This window comes from Telmatherina bonti (genome assembly GCF_933228915.1).
Source record: "Telmatherina bonti genome assembly, chromosome: 3".
Lineage (NCBI taxonomy): Eukaryota > Metazoa > Chordata > Actinopteri > Atheriniformes > Telmatherinidae > Telmatherina > Telmatherina bonti.
In genome coordinates this window covers 36,862,944-36,880,889 of record NC_136621.1, presented here as the reverse complement: position 1 = coordinate 36,880,889, position 17,946 = coordinate 36,862,944, and the positions used below count along the sequence as shown (strand labels likewise).

The 17,946-nt window shown below is 41.9% G+C and overlaps 1 protein-coding gene across 1 annotated transcript; it reads left to right on the top strand.

The window, feature by feature from the left end:
* Positions 1 to 798: 798 nt before the first annotated feature.
* On the top strand, positions 799 to 11,938 carry LOC306774069 (tetraspanin-1-like; the record flags this gene model as incomplete). The annotated part of the gene is made up of 8 exons (XM_079264052.1): positions 799 to 855; positions 1,886 to 2,101; positions 2,424 to 2,498; positions 2,596 to 2,703; positions 2,965 to 3,102; positions 3,202 to 3,294; positions 8,561 to 8,606; positions 11,742 to 11,938. The coding sequence occupies 8 exons, from the start codon at positions 799 to 801 to the stop codon at positions 11,936 to 11,938; spliced, it is 930 nt and encodes a 309-aa protein (XP_079120178.1).
* Positions 11,939 to 17,946: the final 6,008 nt, after the last annotated feature.

Here is a 17,946-nt window from a genome sequence, read left to right as displayed (position 1 = left end):
TGTAATCCTGCTGCTGTCACAGGACCGTTTTATTGTCTTTTGGAAATAAATATTTCCCCAGTAGGTCAATTAGATGTGCAATAAGGAAACAAAACTTCCTCAATACTTGTAAAACATTTTTCCTTTGACGCAGAGAAGAGACAAAAACAGTTGTGTAAAGCCGGGAGCAAAGGTGAGTTTTATGGTGCTTCCGCGGTGCGTTGCAACCCAAAGGCTGCACACCTTGCTGTTCAACAAGTACACTGCTGAATATCCCAAATCCACTCAACACCTTTATCTATTTTATAAGAATAACTTGTTCTTCAGCGATCAAACTGTACAGAAGGATCTTCAGCAGCATTTGAGTCATAGAAAACAATATATGCACACAAATGTTTATTCCTGGACAGAATGAAGTGGGAGTTTATGTAGACGTCTGTGGAGTGTTCAGCACCTCTGAAGAGGACACAGGAAACGCTTCATGGTTCAAATTTTGCAGGAAAAGTTGAGAAATTAAGAATTTATTGATCAGTTCACGTGATAATTCAACCAAAACCGAGTATTACGTGAGTTTAAAAAAAAACTCCCCATATTTGATGAAGATTAGAATTTCTCTCTTTTCCGCCTGGTTAGACCAGTTAATGTGTAACCAAAGCAAACGCCATCTGACCCTGCCTGCCTCTGCTTTCACTCAGTTCCATGCATTTGACTTTTTGAAAGAACGAATAAGGATGCATTAAATGGTCGCTTTTAGCTGAACTTACAAGTTTTCTGTTCTTTTTTTTCCCCCAGAGTTTGGAAGAATAAAAGCCAATCAAGATGTGTTGCTCAGGCTTTCTCAAGATCATGATGTTTATTTTCAATGGTGGCATCTTTGTAAGTATGAGAGCAAATCTACATCTTATTTTCATTTGTTTTACAAACGTAGAGATGCTTCAGTAAGGAAAAGAGCATAGTGACGCTGCTGCAGAGTGCTAAATATGTCCTCTGTAGATTATTCACTCCAGAAACTCCCCCAACTAGACAGAAGTACCAGAAATGCCCCTTAAATGAACGGAAATCATCTTTTATCGAGCAAAAATAGTCTTTAAAGTGAGCAAAAAGATTTTGCTTAAGAAAGGTTAAGAAAAAAAGAACATTACAATTTCTCTCTGGGGATGAATAAAGTTTTTTTTCAGTACCTTTAAAAAAAAAGAAAAAGTCTTATCGATACCATGAAATTATGGCACTTTTTCATGCATACCAATAGCAACATTGATACTTCTTTGCCCTTAAAGGAAAATCCTGATTGTTCAGTCTACATTAATATGTTTATTGCAAAGACAGTATGGACTACAATGTCTTTATATATAATGAAGAAGTAAAAGTGTTTCATCGCTCGATGTAATGTTGTTTTGCACTTCCCAGCCACCGTACTTCAGGGATAAATGTCAAACTCCAGTTATCTGCAGCCTCTGTTCTGCAGGTTTTTACTGTTTCAATGCCAGATTTAAATCAAATGAAAAGCTCCAACCACTCGTAAAGTTCTGCAAAAAGAGCCTTTTATTTCAGAGAGGTGGATTAAAGCACACAGCATGAGTCACAAGTTTTACAACACGAGTAAGACGAGTCTGAGCTTGGCGTAAAATGATAAAATAGAATAAAATAAAACACAAACCAAACTGCAAAGCAGTCACCAAGCCAGAACCAACCGTTCTGTTCCTAGTTTGACTTATTCTCCTTGTACAACTCTAATCTTCTCCATCAAAGCCCTCTGATTGGTCAGCTCCACTGCCAACTAATTCATATCAACTCAGATAAAATTAGAAATCGAAGAGAATTTTTTCCCAGAACCTAAAATAATTTACAACTTTGAGTCAGGAATGAATCCATGCCAGCCTTTTTACATCAAATACCCATCATGCAGTTGGCAGGTGCTGTCATTCTGGGTGTGGGAGTGTGGGTGAAGGTGGACAGTTCTTCTCTGCTGGGCCTGCTGGACGAGATAGAAGACGCTCCAGCTGAGTTGTCCCAGCTGGCAAACGTTGCCTACCTGCTCATCGGCGTGGGCGCCGTGCTTCTGATCCTTGGCTTCCTGGGCTGCTGTGGGGCCGTCAAGGAGAGCAGGTGTATGCTGCTGACTGTGAGTAATCTCTGTTTGTCAATGGAGGAAAAAAAAAAGAGAAAAATAAATCACAATAATAATCATGGTTTAATCATAATGAGGTGGTCTCTAGGTAAATGGAGTCAAGTCTATATTGTTGAACAAAATCTTCTAAAAACAGAGAAATGACCAGATTTCAGTGTGATTTACTGAAAAGCGAAGTCTAAGTTGTTGCATTTTGCAGGACTAGTCTAGAGATCAGAACCTTCCATGTTATCTGGTGACACTATTTTATGTTTGTTGTTCTGCGACCAGTTAAATGTTTTTACAGTGGGCTTTATCATCTTTCCTCCCGTTTCAGTTCTTCTGCATCGTGCTGATAATCTTCCTCATCGAGGTTGCCGGAGCCATCGTCCTGTTCGTCTTCCAGGGTTTGGTAAGTGGCTCCAAAAAAAAAGCAAATTGGCAGATTATTTATCTGCAACGCTGATTGGCTGAATGTGTAAAATATGTCGCTGTCCTGCACATCTCAGGCTGGTGAGCTTCTTGACAGTTTGGAGACTGAGGTACGGAAGAGCATTCAGGAGAATTATGGAAAGGAAAATAGTCTGACTTCTCTCTGGAACGCCACCATGGAGGAGGTAACTTGTCTCTTACATGTCTTACATGTTTCATGATGACATGAAGTGATGTGATTCTGGTTTAGAGAAGAAGATGAGTCTTTCTGTAAGATAAACAACCATGACGCATCATATTTGATTCCTTTATCGTGGTTTCTCGTAGGTCGCACAGTTTTATTGTGCTGCTGATAAGAAGCAATAAAACCCCTTTTGCAGCATCTCACACAGCAAAGCAGCCAAAAGGACGGCGGTCTGAGATTAACATGTTGCTTTTTCCTTTAGTTTAAATGCTGCGGATACAAGAACTACACAGACTTCGATGGCTCCCCTTTTCAGTATCAGGAAAGGAAGATTTACCCCCCCACATGCTGCAATGTAACCACCAATGGTGTATGTCATGAAAACAGTGCAGAAAGTTCGGTATGAAAAGACGTTTTTGTCTCGGCATCATTTATGACCACATGAAGTTGAGTTTTTTCTGTTCTCATCCTGGTATAAACTGTCCCCCCCCCTTTGCAGATGGTTCTGGGCTGCTTCGACAAGCTGGTGGAGCTGATAGAAGACAACGCTGTGATCATTGCAGCTGTGGCTCTAGGAATCGCTGCACTTGAGGTATGATGTGAAGCAGGTTTGATTTGGTCACACTGACGGTTCTGTTGTTTTCTCCTTTTAAATGACTCTTTGCATTAATGCTACTGGCTCACTGAACATTAATGCGGAGATGCATACATCTATACATAGATATATCTATGTATAGATGCATCAGTGCACCTTTAGTCCGTAACAAGTCTAAAAATGAACTTTTTGAGTTATTATGAACACAAACAGATAAACACCGGTAAAAACATAACCTTCTTGCATCATGCAAGGAGTGAAACCAGAGGGGGAGGAGCCATCTTGCACATCCTGCTAGCTCGCCAACATTACCTTCCCAGCTTTAAGTTAAATTGTCAAGTTGAACAAGCTTAATGACTCAACTTGAATGTTTTGAATGTACTTAGTTCAGTTAGTTGTTACTAATTGATATTAAATGATCAATTTAAGTTAACTATTCTGTTTTTTATAGTGTTCAGACTCAGAAGATCAATTACAAAAGCCTTAAAACAATGTGTCATCATCTAAAATGTCTCATAAACTATTTCTCTACCACTTTGTTACTTCAGATATTTTTTATTTATATTGTTATTTATCTACTTGTTGGTTAAAGAAAAGACAGAAGATGCTTCTATAGTGCTGTGCAACATGGGAAGGGGAACAGGTGTCTGTGTGTCTTTATGCATGTATGAATAATCAGGTGTGTCCATATATGTGAATTCTTTGTTGTTTTTCATGTCAGCAAAGCCCTTTGTGCTGCTGCGGGTATGAAAGGTGCTGTACAGTTAAAAGTAGATTTGACTTTTGATGCAGGTCACTGAGGTTTGCAGGATTTGAGCCACAGCAGCACTTTGTCTTTTTCAGCAGTTCTATTGTAGGTTTGCTGCTCTGCTTTTTTTTTTTTTTTATCCTGTTGCTGAAGCCATTTTATCTGCTGTAAAAATAGCTTCTCTTTTGACTAGAACACATTGGTTTACAGATGAGTTCATGATCAACTCAATAACTGCAGATCATTAACCCGGATACTGTGGCTGCAAAACATTTGAATGGCAGCACCTGGCTGCTACTCACAGCTTCAGTTTAAAAGAAGTGCAGTAAAAGTGTGCATTTATTCTTTTTACACAGTGCTTTTATATTCAGTTTAGTGTTTTAATTAATTTAATAACAGTGTTTAGTTTCAGTTTTATTGCACAGCTAAGGACCAAATATCTCAACACATAAAATCTTAGAATTAAACAAAAGTGAATTAAGTTATAAACATAACTAGCTGTTATTCATTCAGCAATAATAACATGATTAAATGAAGTTGTTTTATACATGTTATGCATGTTGCCTCTGAGAATAACATGAGAGTGCTTTATTTCTTTTTCCCAACAAGGTGTTTTAGCCTTTGTAGCAACAGAACCTGGAAAGTTGGCATAAGCTCATGTATTATTGTCAGTATAAAACGCGAGTTGTTTTTGTGGTCTTTAGTTCTGGTTTCCTGTTTTATTTTGTAGTTTTCCTTGTGTTTTATGTCTCACCTTGTTTCCTGTTTGTTAGTTCACCTGGTTTCATTTGGCTTATCTGTTCCACCTGCGACCTGTTGTGTTTTCTGTGTGTATAGACTGCTTGGTTTCGATTGTCACCTTGCCAGTTCCTTGTTGTACTTTAGTTAATTAAACTAAGAATCACAGCGTTCCAGCTGCCTTGTGTTTGTGCTTCATCCCACATCTCAGCAGTGAGAATTAAACTGAACATCATCCCTTAAATGAGGATTTATTAATTTGATGAATATCCATCCATCCATCCATCCATCCATCCATCTTCTGCCGCTTATCCGGGGTCGGGTCGCGGGGGCAGCAGCCTAAGCAGGGAAGCCCAGACTTCCCTCTCCCCAGCCACATTTGCCAACTCTGCGGGGGGGATCCCGAGGCGTTCCCAGGCCAGCCGAGAGATGTAATCCCTCCAGCGTGTCCTGGGTCTTCCCCGGGGTCTCCTCCCAGAGGGACGTGCCTGGAACACCTCACCAGGGAGGCGTCCAGGAGGCATCTTGACCAGATGCCCGAGCCACCTCAACTGGTTCCTCTCGATGTGAAGGAGCAGCGGCTCTACTCTGAGCCCCTCCCGGATGACCGAGCTCCTCACCCTATCTCTAAGGGAGAGCCCGGCCACCCTGCGGAGGAAACTCATTTCAGCCGCCTGTATACGAGATCTCGTTCTTTCGGTCACGACCCACAGCTCATGACCATAGGTGAGGGTAGGAACGTAGATCGACTGGTAAATCGAGAGCTTCACCTTCTGGCTCAGCTCCTTCTTCACCACGACAGACCGGCGCAGAGTCCGCATTACTGCAGACGCCGCACCGATCCGTCTGTCGATCTCACGCTCCATCCTTCCCTCACTCGTGAACAAGACCCCGAGATATTTAAACTCCTCCACTTGAGGCAGGACCTGACTCCCGACCCGGAGAGGGCAATCCACCCTATTCCGGCTGAGGACCATGGTCTCAGATTTTGAGGTGCTGATTCTCATCCCAGCCGCTTCACACTCGGCCGCGAATCGCTCAAGCGAGAGCTGGAGATCACAACCAGATGAAGCCAACAGGACCACGTCATCCGCAAAAAGCAGGGACCCAATCCTGAGGCCACCAAGTCGGATCCCCTCAACACCTCGGCTGAGCCTAGAAATTCTGTCCATATAAGTTATGAACAGAATCGGTGATAAAGGGCAGCCTTGGCGGAGTCCAACCCTCACCGGAAACGAATCCGACTTACTACCGGCAATGCGGACCAAGCTCTGACACCTGTCGTACAGGGACCGGACAGCTCGTACAAGGGGGTCCGGTACCCCATACTCCCGGAGTATCCCCCACAGGAGCCCCCGGGAGACACGGTCGAATGCCTTCTCCAGGTCCACAAAGCACATGTAGACTGGTTGGGCAAACTCCAATGCCCCCTCCAGGACCCCAGAGAGGGTATAGAGCTGGTCCACTGTTCCGCGACCAGGACGAAAACCACACTGCTCCTCCTCAATCCGGGATTCGACTATCTGGCGGACCCTCCTCTCCAGGACCCCTGAATAGACCTTACCAGGGAGGCTGAGGAGTGTGATTCCCCTGTAATTGGAACACACCCTCCGGTCCCCCTTCTTAAAAAGGGGGACCACCACCCCAGTCTGCCAATCCAGCGGTACTGCCCCCGATGTCCACGCGATGCTGCAGAGGCATGTCAGCCAAGACAGCCCCACAGCATCCAGAGCCTTAAGGAACTCCGGGCGGATCTCATCCACCCCCGGGGCCTTGTCGCCAAGGAGCTTTTTGACCACCTCAGCGACTTCAGCCCCAGAGATAGGAGAGTCCACCCCTGAGTCCACCAGCTCTGCTCCCTCATGGGAAGACGTGTTGGTAGGATTGAGGAGGTCTTCGAAGTATTCCCTCCACCGACCCACTACGTCCCGAGTTGAGGTCAGCAGCTCCCCATCTCCACTGTACACAGTGTTGACGGAGCACTGCTTCCCCCTCCTGAGCCGCCGGATGGTGGACCAGAATCTCCTCGAAGCCGTCCGGAAGTCTTTCTCCATGGCCTCGCCGAACTCCTCCCATGCCCGAGTTTTTGCCTCGGCAACAGCCGAAGCCGCATGCCGCTTAGCCTGTCGGTACCCATCAGCTGCCTCCAGAGTCCCACAGGCCAAGAAGGCCCGATAGGACTCCTTCTTCAGCTTGACGGCATCCCTCACTGCTGGTGTCCACCAACGAGTCCTGGGATTACCGCCACGACAGGCACCAACGACCTTGCAGCCACAGCTCCGGCTGGCCGCCTCAGCAATAGAGGCACGGAACACAGCCCATTCGGACTCAATGTCCCCCGCCTCACTCGGGACATGTTCGAAGCTCTGCTGAAGGTGGGAGTTGAAGCTCGCTCTGACAGGGGACTCAGCCAGACGTTCCCAGCAGACCCTCACAACACGTTTGGGCCTGCCAGCTCTGACCGGCTTCCTCCCCCACCATCTGAGTCAACTCACCACCAGGTGGTGATCAGTTGACAGCTCCGCCCCCCTCTTCACCCGAGTTTCCAAGGCATGTGACCGCAGGTCCGACGATACGACTACAAAGTCGATCATTGAACTGCGGTCCAGGGAATCCTGATGCCAGGTGTACATATGGACACTCTTATGCTGGAACATGGTGTTCGTTATAGACAATCCATGACGAGCACAGAAGTCCAATAACAAAACACCATTTGGGTTCAGAGGGGGGGGACCATGCCTCCCAATCACTCCCCTCCAGGTCTCACTGTCATTGCCCACGTGAGCATTGAAGTCCCCCAGCAGAACAATGGAGTCCCCAGAAGGAGCACCCTCCAGCACTCCCTCCAAGGACCCCAGAAAGGGTGGGTACTCTGAACTGCTGTTCGGTGCATAAGCACAGACAACAGTCAGGACCCATCCCCCCACCCGGAGGCGGAGGGAAACTACCCTTTCATCCACCGGGGTAAACCCCAACGTGCAGGCACCAAGCTGGGGGCTGATGAGAATGCCCACACCTGCTCGGCGCCTCTCACCATGAGCAACTCCAGAGTGGAAGAAGGTCCAGCCCCTCTCGAGGGTACTGGTTCCAGAGCCCAAGCCATGCGTCGAGGTGAGTCCAACTATATCTAGTCGGAACCGCTCAACCTCGCGCACAAGCTCAGGCTCCTTCCCCACCAGAGAGGTGACGTTCCACGTCCCTAGAGCCAGCTTCTGCAGCCGGGGATCGGACCGCCAGGGTCCTCGCCCCTTGCTGCCGCCCAGCTCACATTGCACCCAACCCCTACGGCTCCTCCCGCAGATGGTGAGCCCACGGGAGGTGGGGCCCATGTAACCCTTTCGGGCTGAGCCCGACCGGGCCCCATGGGCGAAGGCCCGGCCACCAGACGCTCGCTCTCGTACCCCGCCTCCAGGCCTGGCTCCAGAGGGGGGTCCCGGTAACCCGCGTCCGGGCAAGGGAACATTCATGCCCAGGTTGGTCGTCATCATAGGGGTCTATGAGCCGTGCTTGGTCTGGTCCCTCCCCTAGACACCTGTTTGCCATGGGTGACCCTACCAGGGGCATAAAGCCCCCGACAACATAGCTGCTAGGATCTTCAGGACGCACAAACCCCTCCACCACGATAAGGTGACGGCTCAGGGAGAGGTTGATGAATATCTAATGAATAAATTAGTAGACAAAGACAAAATTGTCATTGTTTCTTCAGAAATCATTGTAGAGTACGTATCTTACAGAAATAGTCTTTTAGTTTCATCCATTTATGTTTTTTCTCCGCAGATTGCTGCCATGGCGGTTTCAATGGTTCTCTACAAGAAGATTGGCCGTAAAGATTGATGCTTTCTGTTTGGGAAAACAAAAATAGATTTTTAAGGACAGATTTTGGCGAGATTTTCTGTATGTAAAAAGTTTTGTGACATGCTTTTAATGTTCTGTTCATGTTAAACTGTAGCATTAGAATAGAAAAAAGTCAATAGATGATATAATGTGCCGTCACTTCTGAAACTGCTTTTCTTCACTTTTATATATTGGCCACGGTTACATGATGATTGTTTATTTGGAATTAATTATTCAGAACTAAATGTTTTGGAACTAAAGTATTCTCCTTTGCATTTACGTGGAACTGGTTTTTCCGAATTGAGGTTTACATGAAAAACATGTTTAATCTACTTAGTTAAGATGTGCGGGTTGGGAAGGGCTCTGATTGGATGGGGGCCTGAGTGACATCACTCCAGTTCCTGCTTTTCTTGTCAGCTAGAACATGGAAGACCGAAAAATAAGCACCAATTTATTATATCCATTTCTTCCAAGGCTCCATAGTCTTAGCTGGAGTCCAGTTCTTGCGTCAGGTGTCCACCTGCACATGTACGTCTGTCATCGCAACATGCAAACTAGCAAGTATGTAATCACCAGAAAGTCAAATGATTGGGGAATTAATCAATTCAGTCAAAAACTCTGAATAAACCAGCTACTTACTTTGGAATTATGTTTAATTCAGAAAAAATCATTTTCATTCAGAATTTGGGATTAACAAAGTCATCGGCTACAGTAACATGATGTTTTTAATTTAGATAAATGATTCAGAATTAAAGTATTCTCCTTTGCGTTTACATGGAATAATAATTCCGAAATTAAGTTTACATGAAAAACGTTTATTTGCCTTCCCTTAATATCACTGTAGATCACGGGGTTGGGAAGGGTTCTGATTGGACACAAGGCGGACGTAATGTATTTAACACAACTGGGAAAAAATTTTAAAAAAGAAAAATTCACTACTTTTCTGCTACAACATGGAAAAAAAAAACAAAAGAAAAATAATTTTTGCCTCAAATTTTGTTTATACTTTTGAAGCACCAGCTCCACACGAGCACACTGCTTGACTTTTTTCAGCAGCTGAGGAGAAGGGAGATGAAGTAACGGAGACAGGAGGCAGAATATTTACGCCAGAACAAGCAAACAAGCATTCGCAGAACGACCAGGATTAACTTAAAGCGGAATCAACATATAAAATAAAGTGAAAAAATCAATTGGCATAAACCAGCTACTGACTTTGGAATTACGATTAATTCAGGATGGTCGTTTTCATTCAGAATTAGGTGTTTACACAGTCACATTTCATCTCTTTAAAGCAGATTTAACTTTTATTTAAAATTATAGAGAAACTAAAACTCATGTAAACGTGGCCATTGGGATTAATTTATGTTTGAGGAATAGTTTCCGACTGACAGCGTTTGTATGTGTTGATGCATTTCCCAGTAAAATGTCATGACGCACAGTGTGAAGGAATCTGGTGAAGCTGCATCTGTGGTTTTACATTTGTCACTTGTTTTACAATAATATGACTAATTTATTTTTGTATGTTTGATTACATTGGAATAATAAATGTAATTTTATCCTGTAAATTGCACAGTGCATGTGATTTTCTTTGGTTATGAGCTGCACTTATACACAGTTGTATAGTAAATTAATGAAATATGACTGATTTAATCCCCATGGGAAGTTATGTTGTTACAGTATAGTTTACTAAAATAATTAAAATTGAAATAGTTGTCAAAAGTTTAGACTGACTGAAGAACGTAAAGGTTGATAAAGTTTCTGGAAACTGTCATGAAGGTTTTGGGATGTTGTGCTTGTATCATAGCAACAAGGCAGGTTTATTTGTACAGCACATTTCATGCAGCTACAATACAATTCAAAGTGCTTTGCATAAAAACATTACAACAAATTAAATGTTTAAAAGTAAAAGAAAGTGAATAAATAAAAAGAGGGGGAATAATAAATGCTTCAAATAAAAATAACAGTGTGAGGAATTAACTGTTAAAGTGGCAAATAAAGTTTTTAATCTTGATAGAAAACAGCTGAGAGTTTCAGCAGACCTGCAGTTTTCTAGGAGTTTCTTCCACAAGTGAGGAGCATAAAAACTGAAACACCTAAGTTATTAATATCTTCAGCATCAGCAGCATGGAATAGAATCAGAGTTGGGAATATTTTCCTGCAGTCAAATGCACAATATGGCATTTCCATCATTCTAGCACCGTTGGTGCTCAAGCTGGAACATTTTACTTGACCATCTTACATGGAAATCAGGTAAAGGAGTTTTCCACATGTTGTTTATTGGAGTTCATGCACTTAAAGTTGTCACAAACGTTGATAAAGGCCAAACTGCCAAAGCAATGACATCAATGGAAAATGACAAGCATTGAAATAAAGTTTGTGACCCTTCATCTGACTGAGTGGTTAAGAAAATGAATTAATAAAATAAAAGATTACTGTCAATTTTATTGGACTATAACAGGTATATTCTGTGTTTAGTGTGACCAAGTATTGTGTAACTGTGGCACACCTTTGAGACAAATCAATACCAAATAGTTATTGACAAGTCAATTCAAATATGAAATATGTGATCTGTATCAGACAGTTGTTTAATAAAAAGTGTTTTCTATAACAGTAAATAACACGAATTCTTTTATAGTCAGGGGTTTCAGTGGTTGAAAAAAGAGAAGATCCGCTACATTTTGAGTAGTTTCAGTGGTTGGCGATGAAGTGATTGATTTAAATAATTTCATTCATTCATTCATTGAAAATTGAGTTTTGAGTCACGCACAGACACAAGTAAGTGATGTTGTAGTATTGCGAGAACTCACAAGGCATATTCAACATGGTGCACCACTGTTCTAAAAAACATTTCTCATCCCATATATTTAAAAAAAATAAATAAATAAAACGTGCCAATATATGAAACAATTTCCTGATTAACTAACAATTTTCTTGTTAAGAAGCAAAACAAAGGTTTGGATCACCTGAAAGATTATATCGACGAGTGTTACGAGCGAGTTGTCATGGAGAAGCACAGCGCAGCGGCATCAGCTACAAACAAAGTTCCTTTAACAAAGAGGACTCACCCGGAGCAATTTCTCCCTCAAAAGGTGACACCACCGATATCCTTATCTCCATCGATCAGCGTACATCCAGTACATGATGCACGTTTGGCTCTCGCAGAGGTCATACATGAGGAATTCCAAGTACTGCATAATGGACCAACACCAGGTCAAAGAATTAGCCTCAGAGAACACCAAAGAGTCTGTCAGATCTCTCACAGAGGGGATGGCTCGACTCCGGGGGGAAAATAAGAGCATCAAAGAATCCGTTCTAGATTGACAGGCATGGAGCACGAGGGACAATTTAGTCTTTGCAGAAATCCCGGCAGCAGCGTCGAGATCCAAAAACAGAAAAAAGCAATTGGTGATCCTGTAACGGCAAATGCCGCGGCAGTTGCTGTTTTTCCAGCTGCAAATGCCGCTGCCCAACACCAAACTCTGCCTCTTACTGGTTTGCAGCGACAACTTTGTTTAAAACAAAAGCAATTTTTACAGGGATTTGTATGCATTGTCCATTATGAAACCGATGTTTTAGGGGAAAAACACACACACGTTTGATCTTTTGCAATGTGGGTGGTTGGAGGAGACCTCAACTTGAACCTCGTCTTGAACTCTGGTGTAGACAGGCTCAACACTAAAGGAAATAGCAGGGAGTGGCAATCTGTCAATATAGTCAAGCAATACATGAAGGATTTCGGTCTTTGTGATGCATGGTAATCTCACAACCCCACTTAAAGAGAATACATATTCCTCTCATCAGTTCACCACTCATATCCTAGATTAGATTATTTCTTAGTTTACAGCTCCTTGCTAAGCAATATTTCAGAAGTCAAAATCCACCCCATCACTATTAACAATCACGCACCAGTCTCTTTCACTTTTATCAATAAGGAAGCCACATCACCATCTAAAAACTGGAGATTCAACACATCATTACTTAAAGATACTGACTTTATTAGTTTCTTTAAAAAAAAAGAATGGAATATGTAATTACAAAATAACGACCTTCCAGGAACATCAGCATGCATGTTGTGGGAAGCAGGAAAAGCTGTAAAGCGAGAACATTTAATCTGTTTTTCGTTTTCTAAGTAAAAGAACAAAAATGCAAGAAAATCACAGTTAGAACTTGAAAGTAAAACCCTAGAGGATGCAAACGGTATCTCCCCAGGTGATGAGATGTTGAAAAAAAAAAGGACGACCAAGCTAGAGCCAAATGAAATAGTAGAGAGGAAAACACAATTTCTAGCAAAAAGACTTTGTTTGGAGACCTTTAAATATGCCGATAGGTAAATTTATATATACATATATACATATATACATATATATATGTGTATATATATATATATATATATATATATATATATATATATATATATATATATATATATATATATATATATATATATATATATATATATATATATATATATATATACACACATATATATATGAAGAAACTCTTTTATCAGTAAAATAACTTGATTATTCATATAGGATGAATAAATATTTTAAAAGCACAAAAAATAGACATAAATATCCACATGTCTCAAGTTAAAATACATTTATTCAAAATTGCATGACTTGTGAATATTTTCATTACTTACAAACTGCCCAATATGATATTTTTATTCACAAAATGATTAGATTTATTCTCAGAAATGCAGGCCTGACAGTAAATGTTTATTCTTCCATCACCATCACCACACTCCCACCTCCATGTTATACTACTGGATTACAAATAGATCAATAATCTCAGGTGTTTTTACTTCTGAATCTACTTTCAGGTCTTTATTTTTATAGTATTCATGTAAACCACATGTCTTGATTGGTAATAAGATTCTATTGGTCAACTTTAAGCACTCTAATTAATGAGAAATTTAATAGTTTTAAAACATTTGGAATTGAAGCAAAATTGCTCGGGGTTTCATGTTTTAATGTATTAGTGCATGATTTAATTTAACCCTTCGTTGTGCTGCATGTGGAAGCCAATACTTGTATTTAACAAAGCTTATGAGGTTGAACCTCTGCGTTAAACAAAATAAATGAACAGCTGTTTAATTACATCAGGAATTTATAGATTTACATTTACATGACCATATAGCTGAGCCACATTGTGGGAACTGTTTTCATTTCCATGGCGTGTGGGCTTGTTTCCTCCAGATACTTCCAGTTTGCATTAGATATGGTTGATTGCATTGCACAGTGAGGGCTTTAGTGGGATCTGGTTGGTAAAGTTTTATAGGTGGTGTCTGCTTAAGCAGCAGGTTTCATCGTCACATGGTGTTCCTCAGTTACCTGACCTCTCGAGCAGCATCATAACCTGAAAAACACTCATTCTTACTGTCATAAACCAGGAGTTGCCCTTAAATCCAACGTGTGACTATTTTATATTTCCTTCCAGTCTATGCATCAAAATGTGTGCTTTAATTTTCTTTTTTTAAATGTGAACTTAAGTGTTCAGTGCTTTATTAACTTAAGTTTAGATGAGATAGGATGGTCATTGCAGCTAATAGGAAACATTGTAGATACTTGTTGAATAGAATCATCCATAAACTGTGTTGATTCACCATATTAGTCCAGCAGACAGTGATGTATTCTCCTCAGGTTATAAACTTTACAAGTACAGCAGTGTGTCTAACCTGCTGTTTTTGTCAAGTCATGGTAGGTCCTTTATAAACTGCAGACTGAAAAGATGAGGAGCCGAGTTTCCCCCCCGTTTTCAGCTATTTCACACAAAGACAGATTCTGTTAAATCTGCTGTATTTTCTGGAGGCCTAGCACAGCTTCAGCCTGGCATTCGGGTCTTTCTCAAAGTTCCACATTTATGGGTCACTTCCCTCACAAGGATCAAGGATATAACGTTCCCGAGCTGCTTTATGTTCATAATTAACACTGAGGTTCTTTTTATTGACTGTATTTCCCAGCCAGCAAGTTCAAGCAGAAATAGAGTCAATAAATCTGAAAGAAAGAGGGTTTTGTGACACATTTTCCCCTTATCATAAAACTCTGTAAATGTTTCCTGAAGTGAGTTTTGAAAGCAGAAAAGAGTCAGAATGGTTTCTCTTTAATCCACAAACATTCATTAGTTCATCATCAGACTCTTCCATACAGGTGTTTAATAAAACAGATGAGATTTTATGAGAGAAATAAACATGTCTTACAGAATACTGACTTCTTTTTGCAAAAGAACAGAAAAAAACATCCCAAATCCATCACTGCCGACACATTTGGTCATGGGATGGGAAGGACTGACAATAGTTTGCAAACTGTGCCCTCTTGTGGAAAAGAAATTAACTCATCATAATAATGAATGCATGCACATATATATCCTAAATTCACGCCGAAGCAGAGTGAATTTAAAGATCCGACCAGACACATCAGCGCAGAAGGGAAAACTTTTCCCATTCATGCATCTTTCTGGGGGCCAATATGAAGTCGTCAGTCTGGGAACGGAGGGTGAGGAGGGTGGACAAGGTAGAGAAAAGTGCTTCTTAACACCCACATCTGTACATGTGAAAGTCAAACAGTTTGACTGTGATCAGGTCACGGGTGATGGAGCACAATCAAGTCTAATGGCGTAATGATGGGATGTCAGGGGAGAGGCTGAGAGGGTGTCTGTGGGAATAAAGGTACAGGACACAGCGTGTTTACACGGGGAACATAAACCCATTATTGCTTTACAATCAAAGGTAAAAGCAGCACCTGCCAAGGCAGCTTTTAACGGCAGTCTTCCTGAAACTGCAGGCAGGGACACAAACTGCTTAAGACAGAATTTTCCAAGTATTTTCTTCATTTTTCTAGTGTTTTCAGACAGTATTTGGTAACAAAAAATAACTGTAGAATATGATATTCTTTAGTTTATTCTTTACTTTCAAGATTTTTAATATTTATCTATATTTGTATCATTATTTTGTGTGATTTTTTTTATGATTTTTAAAAAAAAGTAAAATAACACTGCACCAGTTTTGACGTACTTGAACACATCAGGTTGAAGGACAAATTTTAAACAACCATGTTTGGCAGCAAGATATTAAAATGAGGATATATTTTACTGGTAATATATTTGTACCTCCTCAGAGTTGATCTTCCACAGGACTAAAGCCGTTTAAGTAGCTTTCTGTTTGCTATTTTCTAACCTGAGTAAATCCTCAAACCTCTAAAGCTTTAAGACAAATGGGAAGCTACAACACAACATAACCCACATTTAGTCATTTCAAAACTTGGGAGATGAAATTTGCTCACTTGAACATGTTTATGAGCAGGTTTTAGCACTTCCCTTAAATCCTTAAAGCCCCTCTGTCAGGCAGCCATCCACAACCTGGACTTTTAAGCTTGGTGTGATGTCTGATCTCTTGTGGGAATTGTGACGCCTCTGTTGTGTTAAAACGCAGGTGAGAACTGGCAGCTACCTACATAAAAAGCCTCCCTCCACAACACAGGCAAAGCACTGACAGCAAGGTTGCCATTTGGAACCTTGGACCACCAGATGAAGACTGTTTTTAATTACATTTTGTTTATTCCCTCAGTATTTGCTCTATTTGTTGATTTGTTCAGTCAGTTTGGAGAATATCTTTTCTATATCTCTTTTTGCTTTTTTTTTTAGAATAATCCTGTTCTTGTCAGACCATGGCTTTCCTCGTCAGCTTAATCTTTTTGTCTAGTTGGACACCTGTAGGTGTTATGTTTCCCTTTAATACTCTGCTGAGAGAATCGAGGTTTGAATCTGAGTCATCGGGCAGCATCCCAGACCAGCTTGTCCCGGGCGTAGTGAAGGTTGTGCAGTTGGACCCTCGCACCCTGGAGCAGTCCGGTTTCTTCAGAAGAGGACTCACACCCAGAAGAGTGCATCCCCAAAGCTCTAGATTGCCCTTCCCTGCCTTTCTGTCTCGTGGTCTTCCGGGTCGGGACCCAGCCATCAAGACGCCTTTTAGTCTACAAAACACTCTGAGCCCTAAAATCCCGACAGAGACGGAGCTGAAGAAGAAGCAAGGGCTGCAGATGTGGCAGAGAGTCACAGATAAAGGAGGCAAGATGTCCATTCCTGTCAGCTTGAAGGACACCAAACAAACCTGCACCACTGTGCCTTTCACTCAGGTAGGAGGTCAAGTCTTCTGTGAACTTCATTTTCTTTCTTTGTTGGTGCTTAAATAAAAAAAAATAATTAAGAGGAAATAGCCTTGTAAACCTTCCATTGTCAACAAGTGCTAATTTTCCCTGAAAATGAGAGAGATGTCAGTTTTTTCCTCATAAAGCTGCCTCTGTGTTTATCCTAAACTCGACCTCTTTTCGTCACCCTCCCAGCATGTGACGGCAGATGGATGCCAAACAGTAACAGTGCACAACAAGCTGTGTTTCGGCCAGTGCAGCTCCCTCTTTGTCCCTTCCGCCGGGGAGTTTGCCGCGCTGAGTCCTGGAACAGGGGCCTTCCACCGCCGGGCCCCCTGCTCCCGCTGTGCCCCATCAAAAGCTCAAACTGTCTCTGTGGCTCTGCAGTGTGGGGCCGAGGTTCAGCAGAAGCGTGTGATGATGGTGGAGGAGTGTAAGTGTGAAACGGGCCGGGAGGAACGGAGTGCCGAAGCTGCAGCTTCCACACATCTGTGACTGTAAAACAGACATCATCTCCAGGCTGCAAAATGCTTCTTTTCATTTGGTACCAGAGTTAAAGGGACTTTTTTATTTAGATTAGTACCAGTATTTCTCCTTTATTTGACATAAACTGTGTATTCGTGATCCTGACAGTTGGAATCTGTATATGTATCTGCATTTTGACTAATCTGAATGTGCTGTTCGGGGTGAAACACTGGTGGAGTATCCCACCACAGACGACTGACAAATGACCTGCAACTTGGTCATGCAGTACTTTTTCTCTTGCAGAAGATGAAAGGTGTCCACACTGGACTTGCATGCTTTGTTTAGATTTATTTAAACATGATTTGTACTACAGTCATTAAAATGCCCTCTTTACCCACTTGGCCTCCCTAATTAGTTTTCTGCCAACGCTGCTAGATGCACAAGTGCAATTTGTTTTGCATGCAAAGCTCAAGTGAAAACACAAAGACCATTTGTTGTTTTGTTTTTGGGTTTTTTTTTTTCCTGCTTACTTTTGTATTCAAGTGCTCAAGTGTCAGTTCATATATTTTATTAAAAAGCCATGTTCCACCAACTCTTTGAGCACAGCACTTACATCTGAAAGCACCTAACCGGAGACCAAACGAGCTGTTGAGCACGGGTACTTAGTGGTAAGCAAACATAATTGTTTCAGCGTGGACTACTGAATTATGTATAGGA